This window comes from Limanda limanda, chromosome 6 (assembly GCF_963576545.1).
Source record: "Limanda limanda chromosome 6, fLimLim1.1, whole genome shotgun sequence".
Classification (NCBI taxonomy): Eukaryota; Metazoa; Chordata; class Actinopteri; order Pleuronectiformes; family Pleuronectidae; genus Limanda; species Limanda limanda.
In genome coordinates, this window is record NC_083641.1 from 22,426,514 (window position 1) to 22,439,805 (window position 13,292).

The 13,292-nt window shown below is 42.0% G+C and overlaps 1 protein-coding gene across 5 annotated transcripts in view; it reads left to right on the plus strand.

Moving 5' to 3' along the window:
- synrg (synergin, gamma) overlaps positions 1-11,870 on the plus strand; it is a 32,195-nt gene extending 20,325 nt beyond the window's left edge. For 4 of the 5 annotated variants that reach the window (XM_061073017.1, XM_061073018.1, XM_061073015.1 and 1 more), the window contains 8 exons: positions 1,489-1,983; positions 3,393-3,556; positions 3,702-3,755; positions 4,439-4,535; positions 4,872-5,020; positions 5,183-5,293; positions 5,401-5,439; positions 10,820-11,870. In XM_061073017.1, the coding sequence (XP_060929000.1) occupies positions 1,489-1,983; positions 3,393-3,556; positions 3,702-3,755; positions 4,439-4,535; positions 4,872-5,020; positions 5,183-5,293; positions 5,401-5,439; positions 10,820-10,951 (1,241 nt within the window). In that variant the 3' untranslated portion in view covers positions 10,952-11,870. The remainder of the gene's footprint in view (positions 1-1,488; positions 1,984-3,392; positions 3,557-3,701; positions 3,756-4,438; positions 4,536-4,871; positions 5,021-5,182; positions 5,294-5,400; positions 5,440-10,819) is intronic. The other variant, XM_061073014.1, reaches the window with a different exon arrangement.
- Positions 11,871-13,292: the final 1,422 nt, after the last annotated feature.

The following is a 13,292-nucleotide window of genomic DNA, read 5'->3' on the forward strand; positions in this document are numbered from 1 at the left end:
GATTTTATTAATGTTTGAACATCCTTCACGTAGGCTTTAGAATGAGGAGATGAGCTCTGAGCATTGTCCCCAATGAAAACGGAGCCGAGGATTTGTCCACTACAAAAAAACACAGCAGCATATTGCAGTAAATTGTTGACAGTAATTTTCTGTTCAAGATTCAGCTCAGGCATCAAAACAACACGTTTACTTCGCTTGAGATGAATTATTTAACACAATTCACAAAAGTATGGGTGGGAGGATGTATTCTTCCAACATGGTGTGTGCAACAACGTGTATTATTGAGCTGCTAGGCTAATTACAAGGCAGCTGCATCAGATCATAAATGTGTTGAATAATAACATCTGTCATTGCCAGATTATTGCTGCATTTGTTTTCGTATCTTTTGTGTAAGTGTTAAATATGGGGAGGGAATACCTCACAACATATCTGATCTCATTCTTTACACTGTTGACTAGGCAGAACGTGGAATAGATGTCAAGCTACAGCTTCAGTTCACCAAAATTACTAAATAACAAAGATAAACAAGTATTTTCTCACTTTTCTGCAGTGACACTAAGCAGATTTAGCTTTTATTTCCAAGTGTTTTCATAGATCTGTAAAACATTTTGCCTCCAGCTCAGAACAATGGAGGTGAATTGTGTTTCATTTAAGTGAAAAATTACATATCAGAGATTCAACAGAAACATTTCTCTCCAAAAACAACAACAGCAACTGTCTGGATTATTTTCCTTCACATTGCCCGCTCTTATTATTTTCTTGAATAATTTATTCATCATTTAGTCAATGAAACATCAGCAACACAAGGTGCCGTCATTAATCATCTTGTTTTTCTCATCAATCCAAAACAATTTACTGTATTATAAGAAAATAAAGCAGCAAATCCTCATCAAAGAAGCTCAAATTGGGAAATGTTTAACAGTTGTTACTTGAAGTATTAATCCATTAGTAAAATAGTTAGAAATTATCTTTCTGTCAATCAAATAATTGATTAGTTGTTTCAGCTCTAACATGTAAGACAAAGAGTGGAAGCAAATCCTTTATTTTGAGAAGCTGCAAACGTGTGATGCCTTCACTTGAGAAATTAATTATATTTATATATAAATTTCTTATCAATTAACGCACTAGTCTGTGCAGCCCCTGTTGAGTAGTGCTGATGAAAACTGTTCACAGTGAGGTCTGTTAATAAGGGTAACTGGGATATTGCTTTTAGAAAGATATATTAAAAAAATAGAACTAAAACTATCGCTATGTCTAGATGTACATGAAAACATATGTTTTTGTAAATTGGGTGAACTGACCCTTAAAGGGTTTTTTCCTCAACACCTCACTATGGCTAAAGGATCGCATATCACTTCAACAGTGGATAAGTAACATAGTAATAATTAACAGCAATTTTAGTTTTTCAGGCTCATTAATCGACATCCCATCATGACGGCTTCTGTGCTACTCCTAGGAACCACTGGTATATCTGTGTTGTCATTACAGAAGGATACGACCTGAAATTTGACCCGTTTGGCACGTCGGGCATCAGCACCCTGACCAGCTATGACTGGTCAGAAAGGGAGGATGAGGTCAGAAGGCCACAAGTCTTGGATGGAGCTCCTCTTCCATCCTTAGGCCCACCACAGAGGAAGGAGCTCACCGTTGGCAGCGCCGAGATCATCACAAGCAACTCTGTAGATGACAAGTTTGAGCCCTTCGCTGACTTCAGCTCTGGTGACCATGGTGGTGTTGACGATGAGGACGACTTTGGAGACTTTGCAAGTACCGTTTCCGAAAAATCCGACTCGCCCGCTGCCACAGCTGATACCGGCTCAGAGGGGAACCAGAGTGAAGCCCCAGATGAGTTTGCCGCCTTCCAGGGCGACAAGCCCAAGTTTGGCAGGTCTGACTTCCTCAAAGCAAGTACTCAGGCCAAGGTCCAGTCCAGTGAGGAGATGATCAAGAATGAGCTGGCAACCTTTGACCTGTGCGTTCAAGGTGAGCCAGTCACCTTCACACCTTTTGAATGCAACATTCTTTAGAATTGACTTATCTCTTAATCAATCAGTGTAATTGTGAAACAGCTAGTTGATTGTCTTGCCTTGTTTACTCCATGTAATGAGAATGTTTTGGGGCTGCTAATAGGAACAAATATTTGATTGACTAATAAAACTAGTCAATAAATTGCTTAATCAAGTATCATATTAATCACTTGCCCATAAAAATGTCCCAATCCCAAGACGATGGCGGCAAATTGGTTTCTTCCTTCGTCTCTGTAATAAATTCAAGACGACATAAACCAGTGGAGAAAACCAGTAAATCCTCACATTTAAGAAGCTGCAACATGTGAATGTGTATTTTCACACAACAAATTATTTAGTCAGTTATTCATATTTTGGGAATTCTCAAGCTTCTCCTCCCTCCCAGTTCCGACTCAACGGCTCCATCAGATCTGTATTAAAGCTGTCAGACATTAGATGGCAGTGTTGAGATGAATGCCCTGCTCCAATGGCAGTGACTGATGAGATAGATGAGCAGAGACTACAAATCCATGGGCAGAAATTAACCATGTCCACTTAAAGGCTGTTCTTTTTATCAAACACTGTTTACTGGTTTAATGTTCCACAAATACTTTATGAGTCTTTTCCTGCACGGTGATAAAAGCACATTGATCCCTTTGATTTATCTTCATCTGCTGGATTTAATTTGTGTGAAGTAGAGGACTTTACTTACTCATCTTCAGCAACTGGAACAGTGATCTGATCATGTGGGGCTTTGGGGTTATATGGGGCGGATGATTCATGTCTCACACACACACATGTTTGTACAGCTGTCTTAGTGAGGACACTCATTGGCATAATGCATTTCGTAGCCCCTTACCCTAAGCATCCAAACTAAATGCCTAACCGTAACCCAAACAGTCCATTTAAGCGGGGTCACAAAGTGAGGATCGGCCAAAATGTCCTCACTTTGTAGTATGTAGACCCAAACTGGTCCTCACAAAGACAGCTGTACAAGAGCACATACACACACACACACACTCTCTCTCACTGGCAGCCCCAATGGAATAGTAGGTTTAGCATATGTTTGTATCTGTGTTTGTTGAGGTACCCTGCCCAAATTCGTCCATTTGTGAGTCTCTATGAATAATTCATAGCTGCATATTTGTGCCTCTGTTTTGAATGTAATTATTGTTTGTCACAAATTAAGTGTTTACTCACGCCGTCCTTGTCCGGGAGGAAATAGCTGCAAAAGAGTGACAGTGTAATAATTGCAAACAAACAGGTGCATATCTCAAAATGAGTCACCGCCATGGGTTACTTAGTTGATGGAATAATCTTTATTAAAGTTTGTTTATGTGTTTGTGGTCCTCTCTAACATTATCTCTCTCTTCTCTCCTGCCTCAGGCTCCCACAAACGCAGTCACAGTTTGGGTGAGAAGGAGATCGGCCGCTCGCCGCCGTCTCCAGCTCCGGAGCAGCACTTCAGAGACCGATCTAACACCCTGAGCGAGAAGCCCGCCCTGCCCGTCATCAGGGACAAGTACAAGGACCTGACTGGGGAAGTGGAGGTGAGGAGGGCGCGTTGATAACCGCACCACATGTTATCTGCTGCCTAGTAACCTCCAGACTTCGGCTCAATACTCAGGACAATTGTCCTCTGTTCTGTTTTGTCTTTGTGTTCATTTGAGATAATTTTGTGCTGTGTTGTTGCAGGAGAGCGAGCGCTACGCATACGAGTGGCAGAGGTGTCTGGAAAGTGCTCTGGAGGTTTGTTTGTGTTTGTGTATTGTGTCTGACTTCCTCCCGTGGTGACACTGTATTGTGAGAGGAACTAAACAAACAGTAGAATAATTAAGGAAAGAAAAAGCCACTGAAATGCTTTTCAACCTGTTTTTACAGTGAAGGACAATCACATTATGTTTCAGGACCAATTGTTTATTTACCACCGGAAGCTTAACTGTAGGATTTAGAACATGGAAGCGATTGACCAATCAGATCAGACTGGGCGTCATCAGAGGGGGGGGGGGGTTGACACAGACAGGATCTTAAACCAAGTGTTTAAGACAGAGGCTGAAAAGAGGAGCTGCAGCAATGGACATTATGAGGAACGTGAAGCTTTCTGATCATTCGAGCATGTAAACCCTTTCAAATGATAATTGTAATCATAAACCTGAATATGAGCAGAATTTGTCCTCATATTCCAACAGTAAGTGAGACAGTGAACAAATGTTGTTTTTTTGAGACAAGACTAATCAATCCCAGAAGAAGTTGGCATTTGTCTCTTAGCCCAAATCTGGTCTGAATCAGTTATATACTTTTTCTAGCAGGACATTTTTTAGCTGAGGATTGTAAGTGTGACAAACTGCTGGTCAACTGCTTTATGAAAATGATCATGAGGAGCTGAAATTGTGTATAAGCACTAACTCTGGTCTCTGTCTTTCTCCACTAAGGTCATTACCCAAGCTAACAACACCCTGAACAGCATCAGCAGCTCCTCCGTCTGCACAGAGGTCATCCAGTCTGCGCAGGGAATGGAGTATCTGCTGGGTGAGAAACACACACCACAGTGCACCATTACCCCGCCATACAAGCCAGTGCTAGCTTCATATTGTGAGCAAGAGCCTGTTAAAGAACTCTGTGAGTGGCCTCGACCCTGTGAAGGACACAGGGCCAAGGACTAGTTTAGAACAAGCTATGATGTGATGGCTTATCTCTGCCTGGTCTGCAAAGGTCCTGCTCCCTTATTGTGTTTCTCTGCTTTTAACAAGCTATGAGCGACAAACGTGTCACGGCAACTGAACACAGAAAATGGAACACAAAAGAGCAACTAAACATTATATTTATAATGTTTGTGGTTGTGTTATATTTTTCTCTCTCTCACAGGTGTGGTGGAAGTCTACCGCGTCACCAGGCGTGTGGAGCTGGGCATCAAGGCGACGGCGGTGAGCTCTGAGAAACTGCAACAGCTGCTGAAGGACATCAGCCGTGTATGGAACAACCTCATGGGCTTCATGTCGCTGGCCAAGCTCGCTGTAAGACACTCGAAAATAATAAATCTGCCAGAGAGCTAGACAGTTGCAAAGCATACATGATAATAGAGTATTGAAGTTCAATTCACAATAGACTGCAAATAACATGATGAAGTGTTGGTGAATCCAGTGTTGTGTTTGTGTTCTGTTCGTGCCTGTGTGTAGCCTCATGAAAGCTCCCTAGATTTCTCCTCCTGTATTCTGAGGCACGGCATCAAGAATGCCAAGGAGCTGGCGTGTGGAGTGTGTCTGCTCAATGTCGATTCACGCAGCAAGGTGTGTAAACACACACACAAGCACACAAAATAACTGTTAAATGAAATGTTCTTCTCATCATCAGCAAGTAACGACTGACATTTCTTTGACTTTGAAACATCTTGCAGAACAAAGAAGAAAGCACTTTTGGACGTCTGTTTAAACGAGTATGAAACTGTCAACCTAATTTCATCCCACTCTGTCCCACTGGGGGCCTGGGGGGTCCTATTCTGTTACCAATAAGCCCAGTGGGGGGCCAAAGTGACTCAGTACCAGTGCCTGGAAACACAGTTGAAAAGCATAAACCAAAAACACACTTATATTGACTGTTCACTGAACCCCACCAACACTAGTTATTGACAGTTACTCAGGCTGTTTCATTCTCCCACAGCTCGAACACAGTAAAGTTTAGAATCAGGTCAGATTTGCCACTCGAAGCTCTCTGTACCTTTCAGTGGTTCATTGATTTTAAACAGAATTGGACACGAGCGGCTTCTCATTTCCAGCCGGTGACCATTGATCTTTCGTTGACTAAAAAGAAGCAAACATTCATGAATTGATTTGAAAATCTTTTCTGTGAAAAAAATATGCTTTTATGTGTCAATGTTTTTCGAGTTTGTTTGTACCAGATATGCAGTGAAAAAGTAATCATCCTCACTATCTGATGAACCAGGTCGAAGACTTGTAAGTCTTTCCAAAAAGTATGTTGCAGTTTTATGATAACTTATTTCATGTAACAGTGGCTGGTGTGTAAAACTTCCACCAAATCCCACAAAGAGAAGGACAGAGCTGCTCATGTGAGAATAAACTTCTGAGAAATACGACACAGCCAATAGACTTGTATAGACGACACAGGCACCTCGTGTCTAGTTGCAGTTGCCGAGCTATTATTGGCTAATCACAGAGGGTGGGGTTTAGCAAACTGTCAATGTAGGTCATTGTCTCCCGGCTTTTATACAGAAAGTGTCCAAGGATAATGATGTGTGTGCTCTTGAAATAAGTGAGAGAGCGGCGTTGTCACTTTGGCACCTCAGGGTGGGATTTTACACTTTGGGATTGGTTCTTCAAGACCACCGAGGTCGACACTTTGTCTTGGAAGGGTTTCATTTCGCTTCTGTCGCCTCCATCTCAAGGTTTCTGCTCCCTTCTCTAGCTTTCAGCTAACAACCCCTCAGTGTTTCTGCTCACTTATTTACTCTGACTGGGGCACTATGTGCAGAATCACTCTATGTCTAACTCCTCACCTCCGGTGGCTGTGATTCTCATCGAGGTGGGCCATTAATGGTATTCACACACCCTGCGGTTTCGAGGGCAGGGTGGCGGTGCTGATTGTTTCTTGTGTTCCCTCTGCGGCTCCACAAGAGCCAGATGGTTGGTGCGGGCAAGATATGGCTGACTGAGAGGCATCTAGGCTGCGAGCAGATGTGGCTTACGTATTAGTCATAAGCAGGGAGTGCAGCTGATAATAGACCTGAGCACACAAACACAATCTCACTCACACCCCTCACTTCTGCGTGCATACAGGCAGGCTGAAATTAATGCAGTTTTATTTTTGTTCTCTGTGCCACTAGCATGAGATTAAAAACCCATCTTTTAATTACATTTTTGGCAGAGCCTCACTGGTAAGAATGCATAAAAGCCAAGTGGAGAATAGCAACCCCTGAGAGAATAATGAAGTGAAAAAACACGTTGGCTTCAGCCGACGGCGCTGATTGTTGCATTGTCCTTTAGTGAAGAGGCACTGATTTGTTTTTCTACCAGAGGTACAGAAGGGTGGAGCTGTTGATGTGCCAGTGGCTTTAAAGAAATGTGAAAAATGCTTGACGGATTAATGGCTCCTGCTCAATTCATGCTGTGAATTTAAATTTTCTTAAATGAATGGTCATGATTTATGGATACAAATTAAGCCAAAAAATCATATTGTAATATTTAGTCAGGGCTGAAGTTCTCAGTCTCACCCTGGTCCTGTTGGAGCAGTAGTTTGTGGTCGGCTTGAGGCAGGGATGGGTGACCGGCAGCAGCTTAATCTGATCTCAGTGTGCGACTCAAAGGCAGCAGCAGTTTTAAAGTTTTATCATAAGCGATACTCCTCAGCTAATGAGGCTCCAGCTCCTCCGCTAAATGATAAATGCTAATTTGAGCAATTATAGGGAGAAGCACTTGAAAGGATTTTAAGTTGAATAATTTAGCATTTCTGGCTATTTATATTAATGCAGGTCCTGAAGCGCCTCAAGGATTTAGACTGATTATTTAGTGTGTGCTGTGTTGATCGTGGTGCTGATTCGAGTTTCGATCCAAACTTTGACAGTTTAATCTGAATGTTCATGTCTCGACAACATTGAGCTTCATAAATCTGTGGTGAGTTTGCCCATCCCTGTCGCAGCATGCTTTGATGGGGCAGGTTAGCAGGGTTCTTGAACGGCTAAAGGGAGAATAACCAAATCTGAAAAGTCTGGGATTTGATCAAATCCATTTCCCCCAGAAAGATGAACAAAAATTCATCACAAATGATTGTAGATTTACAACGGACAGACCCATGGATTGTTTTCCTGCACTTCTGCCATTATTGCGGTGGAGAGCTGAACAGAATTTTTTTTTGCTGACAGTGAGAGCAGAGACGTTTATGGTTAATCACAGTCATTAGATGCCTCCTCTTGGCAGATAAAGCTGGTCTGTGTTAACGTGGAGTTTACTGAGTCTCTGACTGTCTGGAACTGGTCATAACACAGGATTTGTGAGATACTAATTCTGAAGAATTGTGTCTGTCCGGTCCACATTAGCGCATTAATACCAGCAGGAGCAAAATTCAAGCTTATAATTTAAATCATTAAACATAATTATTTCTTGCATTGTAATCACAAGAAATGTGACATTTCATTAAAATAAATATAGGGCTGAAACTACCCATTACTGCCATTATAGACTAAGGATTTTTTTTATATATTTAAATAATCCTTATGACAAATGTCAGAAAATGGAAAATGGTTTTCGATCAGTATTAGAGATCAATCGCCTCAGAACACGTGTACGCACCCAGACGGTAACAGCTCAGATTCTTTGATGTTTTCACCCCCAGACGTTCTGGTGAGCGGGAGCTCTGTCCTGCTGAAACCGCTCATCTCGCTGTTTGCTCTGCTTGTGTTTGTCATTCTGTGCACGCGTTTCTTTGCTCCGGGCTCTGCATGAATATGCCTCAACATGTTGACTCCTTATGCTTACAGGCATTGACTAAAAAAAATGACAGCAAGTCGAGGGTAATTATGTCTTTTTTTGTATTTTTTAATTCCTATACAAATATCCGATAATATAGAACAGCAGAGTGTAGATTGAAAGTAGATTTTAATACTAATCAGGCAGGGGCTCAGTCTGGCTCCTCAGCATTTAAATGCAGCTACAAAGGTCAGGTGAATCAGCAGTCGCTCATTTATCTCCCCGGCTCCAGGTTGGAGAGCCTGAATACCCGGGCTCTTGTTTCAGAGGTTTAATTACAGCACCAGTTTAAATCATGCAGGTGTCATGCAGGTGAAGTCTGAGAGAAGTTGGAGAGTTTGAGAAGGAAAGGCTCTGCAGTGATAACAGGTTTTACAGTGCGTCATTGTGTGACCACCCTCTAACATTTCCAGCGTTGGCAGAGAGAAGTAGGTCAGGGCACAAAAGTGCTCTGACAGGAGGCGAGAGAAGGAGCAGAAATGTGGAAATGTGTTGAGCTCAGCGTGAGAAAGTCCTTCATCCAGCGGACAGGTGGAAGGGACGTCTCCGGCTTCATGGTGTGCTGTGGTTGTTTTCTCTGGAGCTGCTGCATCCTGCTTGTGTCCCCTCTCCTCCTGTGTGGGAGGCTCTGATTCACCGCACATGACTCATCTCCCTCTCTCTCTCTGGCTCCAGCTCCAGTGCTTCACCGGGGATGCAAACTCTCAAACCGCACGTCGCACACATTAGCATCTCCTGATTGCACACACTGTGCTACAGCTGGGCCCGGTGAACAGGCCGACTCGCAGAGTCAGAGCTCCATGTCTCAAATCCAAATTCATTCGTTTATTATCGGCGAAAACATCATTTACGGCGTGTTCAGCTGCTGCATCACCTTGCTCGTTCATTACGGTACTAACATTTAGATTTGTTGTGATGAAACACTTAAACGAGCAGATGCAGCCAAGTATGTATCTGAGTCAATGTTAGGTCTTAGCTCCTCGTGTCTCTTTCAGTGTCATGTGGGGAACATTTTTGATTCTGCCACAATCACAGAAACACCAAGGAGGCCGTGTTGTCTCCGCAGGTCTGTTCAGTAGCTAAATGTGTCACAGCACCAAGGAACCTGCTGCTTTGAATTCAGACATGAAAGTCAGAAAACAGTGTTAATATTCCGGTTTGCTGAAAGTCTGTAGATTTCTTTATTCAGATTCGACAAATTTCATTTAAGTTTAGACCTGATCAGTGATATGTTCACAGCATGGGGCTCGTGCATCAGTTCTAAAGAGATTTACACTTTTCAATCCTACCAATTCGTTTTTTGTTATTTAAGTGCAGTTTTCCCCCTTTGTTTTTTCTGCTCAATAACTTACAAACATTTTCATACAGGCCATTTTAACAAAGAAGAAGGTAATATGTTTCAGTCTTTCCTAGTAGACATTCCAAGGCCCTTCAAATCTAAATCCTCTTTTACCAGAGGTGGCTTTTCTCATGCATAACTTGGCTGGGCTGTGCTGCAGGGTCACGAACACAGAAGCTGATCTGTGGCACCGCTGTACTGCGCTGAGGAAAGATCTGATTCATTACCCGAATCAACATTTGTGACCTTATTTAACGATGTAGGAGGCTGATCAATCATAAGTGTGTGTTTGTAGTCATTCTTGCACGTAAGCAGTGAGGAAATTAAATATAACAGCAGAGCAGAGTGAGCACTGGAGAGACAAACTATGAATGATAACTAAACTGTGGACTAGCTCTTTATTCTATGCACTATTAGGACTGTTAGTCTTTTTTTAAAATAATCATCATCACTAACTTTCTTCTTTTCAACTCTGCTTATCTCAAAGGAAGAATAGACACATTGTGTGATTTAGTTTCTGCTTCAGTTTCCTTGCTTAATTTATTTGATCAAATAAATTCAATGAATGTGATTTTAAATGAAGCTTGAACCCTATTTGATTTTGCTAATCAGAGGCTACACAGACTGTCATTAAGCATTTAGAAGGACCATTATCTCTCCATATAAGTAGATTATGCAAACTGTGAAAAGTTACTCTTCAGTAGCAGTAAGTTGTCACTTAGAAGTCACTGCAGTTTAGTTTTAATATGATCTTTGTTTTATTTTTCACATTATTTGTACGGGATATTTTTTTATATGTTGAAATAAAGTGTCAGAAAGTCAGGCTGTGATTTTAAACTCTGTTTTCCAACTTGTGGTCCCTGTGTCGTGGCTCTGTGGAGCAGACCAGTGCTGCAGTAGAGTGTAGACTTCTCTCTTCCTCCTGTGTGCACGGATGGATTTCTCGCCTTTTGTGATTCGGGGGGGTTTCTCATATTTCACCCTTTCACTCTTGACAGGCGTTCAACTCCGAGACGGACAACTTCAGGCTGCTCTACGGGCGCCACCAGTACCACGCCAGCTGCGCCAATTTCTGGATTAACTGTGTGGAGCCCAAACCCCCGGGCCTCATCCTGCCTGACCTGCTCTGAGCTGGAGCTGCGGCTGCCATGGCAACAAGACACAGGCTAATCACCATCAGATAGGTGCAGTCGCCGCGGGGGGGCTCACCTTGGGCAGAAAGCGAAAGGAGGACGTTTGAAGTCACTGGATCCCTCTGTATTTATTGTTTTATATCCTGAAACCTCCTTTTCTGTCACACTATAAATATTTACCATCCGTGGTGTTATTGTTCCTCCTCTGCCCTCTCATCCAAATACCTTCTAACATGTAGGTCAACTGTAAAACTGAAGGTGATTTGATTTAACGATGCTCTGTCAGATGATTTCCACGGCAGCAGAATAAATAATCGTATTTATAAGGTGTGCAATATGATGAGAAACACTGGCGGAGGACGTCTGTAAACATCTTTTTAATGTCACTTGTTGCTTTGCTTCTGTTTGAGAGGAATATTATTCATGACTTCCTTTATTCCCCCCTTGGAACCCGAGCTGCTGGATGATGAGCCTCTTATCGTGCTTGAATTACGTTCGATGGGTCTGTTGTGATGAAACTCTGTGGCTGTTGTGGTTTTACTATCTTCTTGTAAATCTTCAGCATTCGAACCCTCTCTGCTGTGCTGGAAGGCAGATGTCTACCTTTTTATGATCTGTGTTGAATTAACTGCTTTGAATGTCTTTTGCACTGTCTGACCTGATACCGGGTATTTAAATTGTATTTTATAGGTATTTGTGATTCCGGGACTTGAAGGGAACTACGTTAGCGGTTGTGCATTTTTTCTGTCTTGGTGTTGTGTGCAAAAACAAACCTGAAAGTCTGGAAGAAAGTTGACTGTGATTGTGAACTCAAATTGCAGCAGCACTTTTTGTATGTTACAGTTTCTTGCTGTAGCAGTGCAGTAATGACCAACTGTAATGTGAATGTGAAGTAAATAAATCAGTATGCATATGGTTTGAAGTGTGACGGATTATTATTTTGCTCAGAGAATGGGTTCAAAAGTTTCAAAACAAAAAGCCAAAGTATCAAGGTCCCGCTGATACATCATCACCTCTTAATCATTAAGTGTCAACCCATTTTTATAATATTAAATTATTAATTAAAAATGATCAGGAACATGAACCTGTGGACAAACATATGTGGAATAAGAATTACCACCAGGGGGCAATCAATATGTTATGGCTTCACTTTTGGGAGCCGTCATGTCCAATGACTAATTAGCTGTCCAAGTAAATAAAGAAAAGACAAACATTTTGAGGAACTTTTTTGGCTGTATTTATTTTTTCCGGGATTTTTTATAGATTAAATTAATTCAAAAATATATAATTAAGGAGGTAGTTAGAAGCCATGCTTATTTAGTTTCCTGCTAGAATCAATCTTCTCATCTACCTTTTCAGGTTGTGAAAACATTTTTCTGGAAACCAACAACCGCTTTGAATTTTCACAGCCATTTCATTTACTTTTCATTCTCCCTCCTCTCCCAGGAAACGTCTTCTTCCAAATGAATGAATGTTTCTGCACATTTGAGCTCGATAGTTTCACTCAATAATTGACTTTCTCTGCAGCCAGGAGAGGCCTCATCTCCAGCACTTTGCAACAAAATGGAATAAATTCTCCTTCCACAAGCCCGCTGGGCCCATCGCCGGCGGGCTGAGCTCAGCCAATGAAATGAGACGTCTGGGGGCTCCAGTGAAACCAGTCTCATTATCGCTCTCACTTGTGTTCAGGTGTGTTCTCCAACATCCATTTTATCTCTCGCCCTTCCCTAATTCATTTCGTGCAGAAAATGAATTCCTCTCCTCTCACGCTAAACACCAAGATTACTGAAAATTACAAATGCTGAAATGTGTTACTGAGGGAAGCTGTGCCTGTCATCTTCACGCCTGTGCTGCCAAACCTGTGGCTCCGGGACAGAAGTGAGATTACAGTGATACTGGGCTGTATTGACCGCTGCTCTCCGGTATTTCGTGGCCGTGGTCCATCACATTATTGATTTAAAAGGAGCTGCTTCTGCACATCAAGTTCAACTGAATTTAAAATCCCTGCGTCCTGAAATGTTGGTTGGACAGAGCAAGACATTAAAACACAGCATCTTTGTCCCTGGGAAGAGATTTCTCACTATTGTCTTGCATATTACAGAATGATTAATTGATTGAAACAACACATGTGATAGAATATCTGATACTGAAAAGAAGAACTTGTGTGTGTGTTTCCACTGGTGGAAGAGAAACGCAGATCATTTACTTCAGTAACACTGAATCAATGTACAAATCCTACATTCAACTCTTGTGTAGTTTTGCTGTGCTTAAAGCCTCAAAAGACCAAACATCATCATGCAGATTTTCTCTTTTCCCACTGATACACGGTGTATTCGAT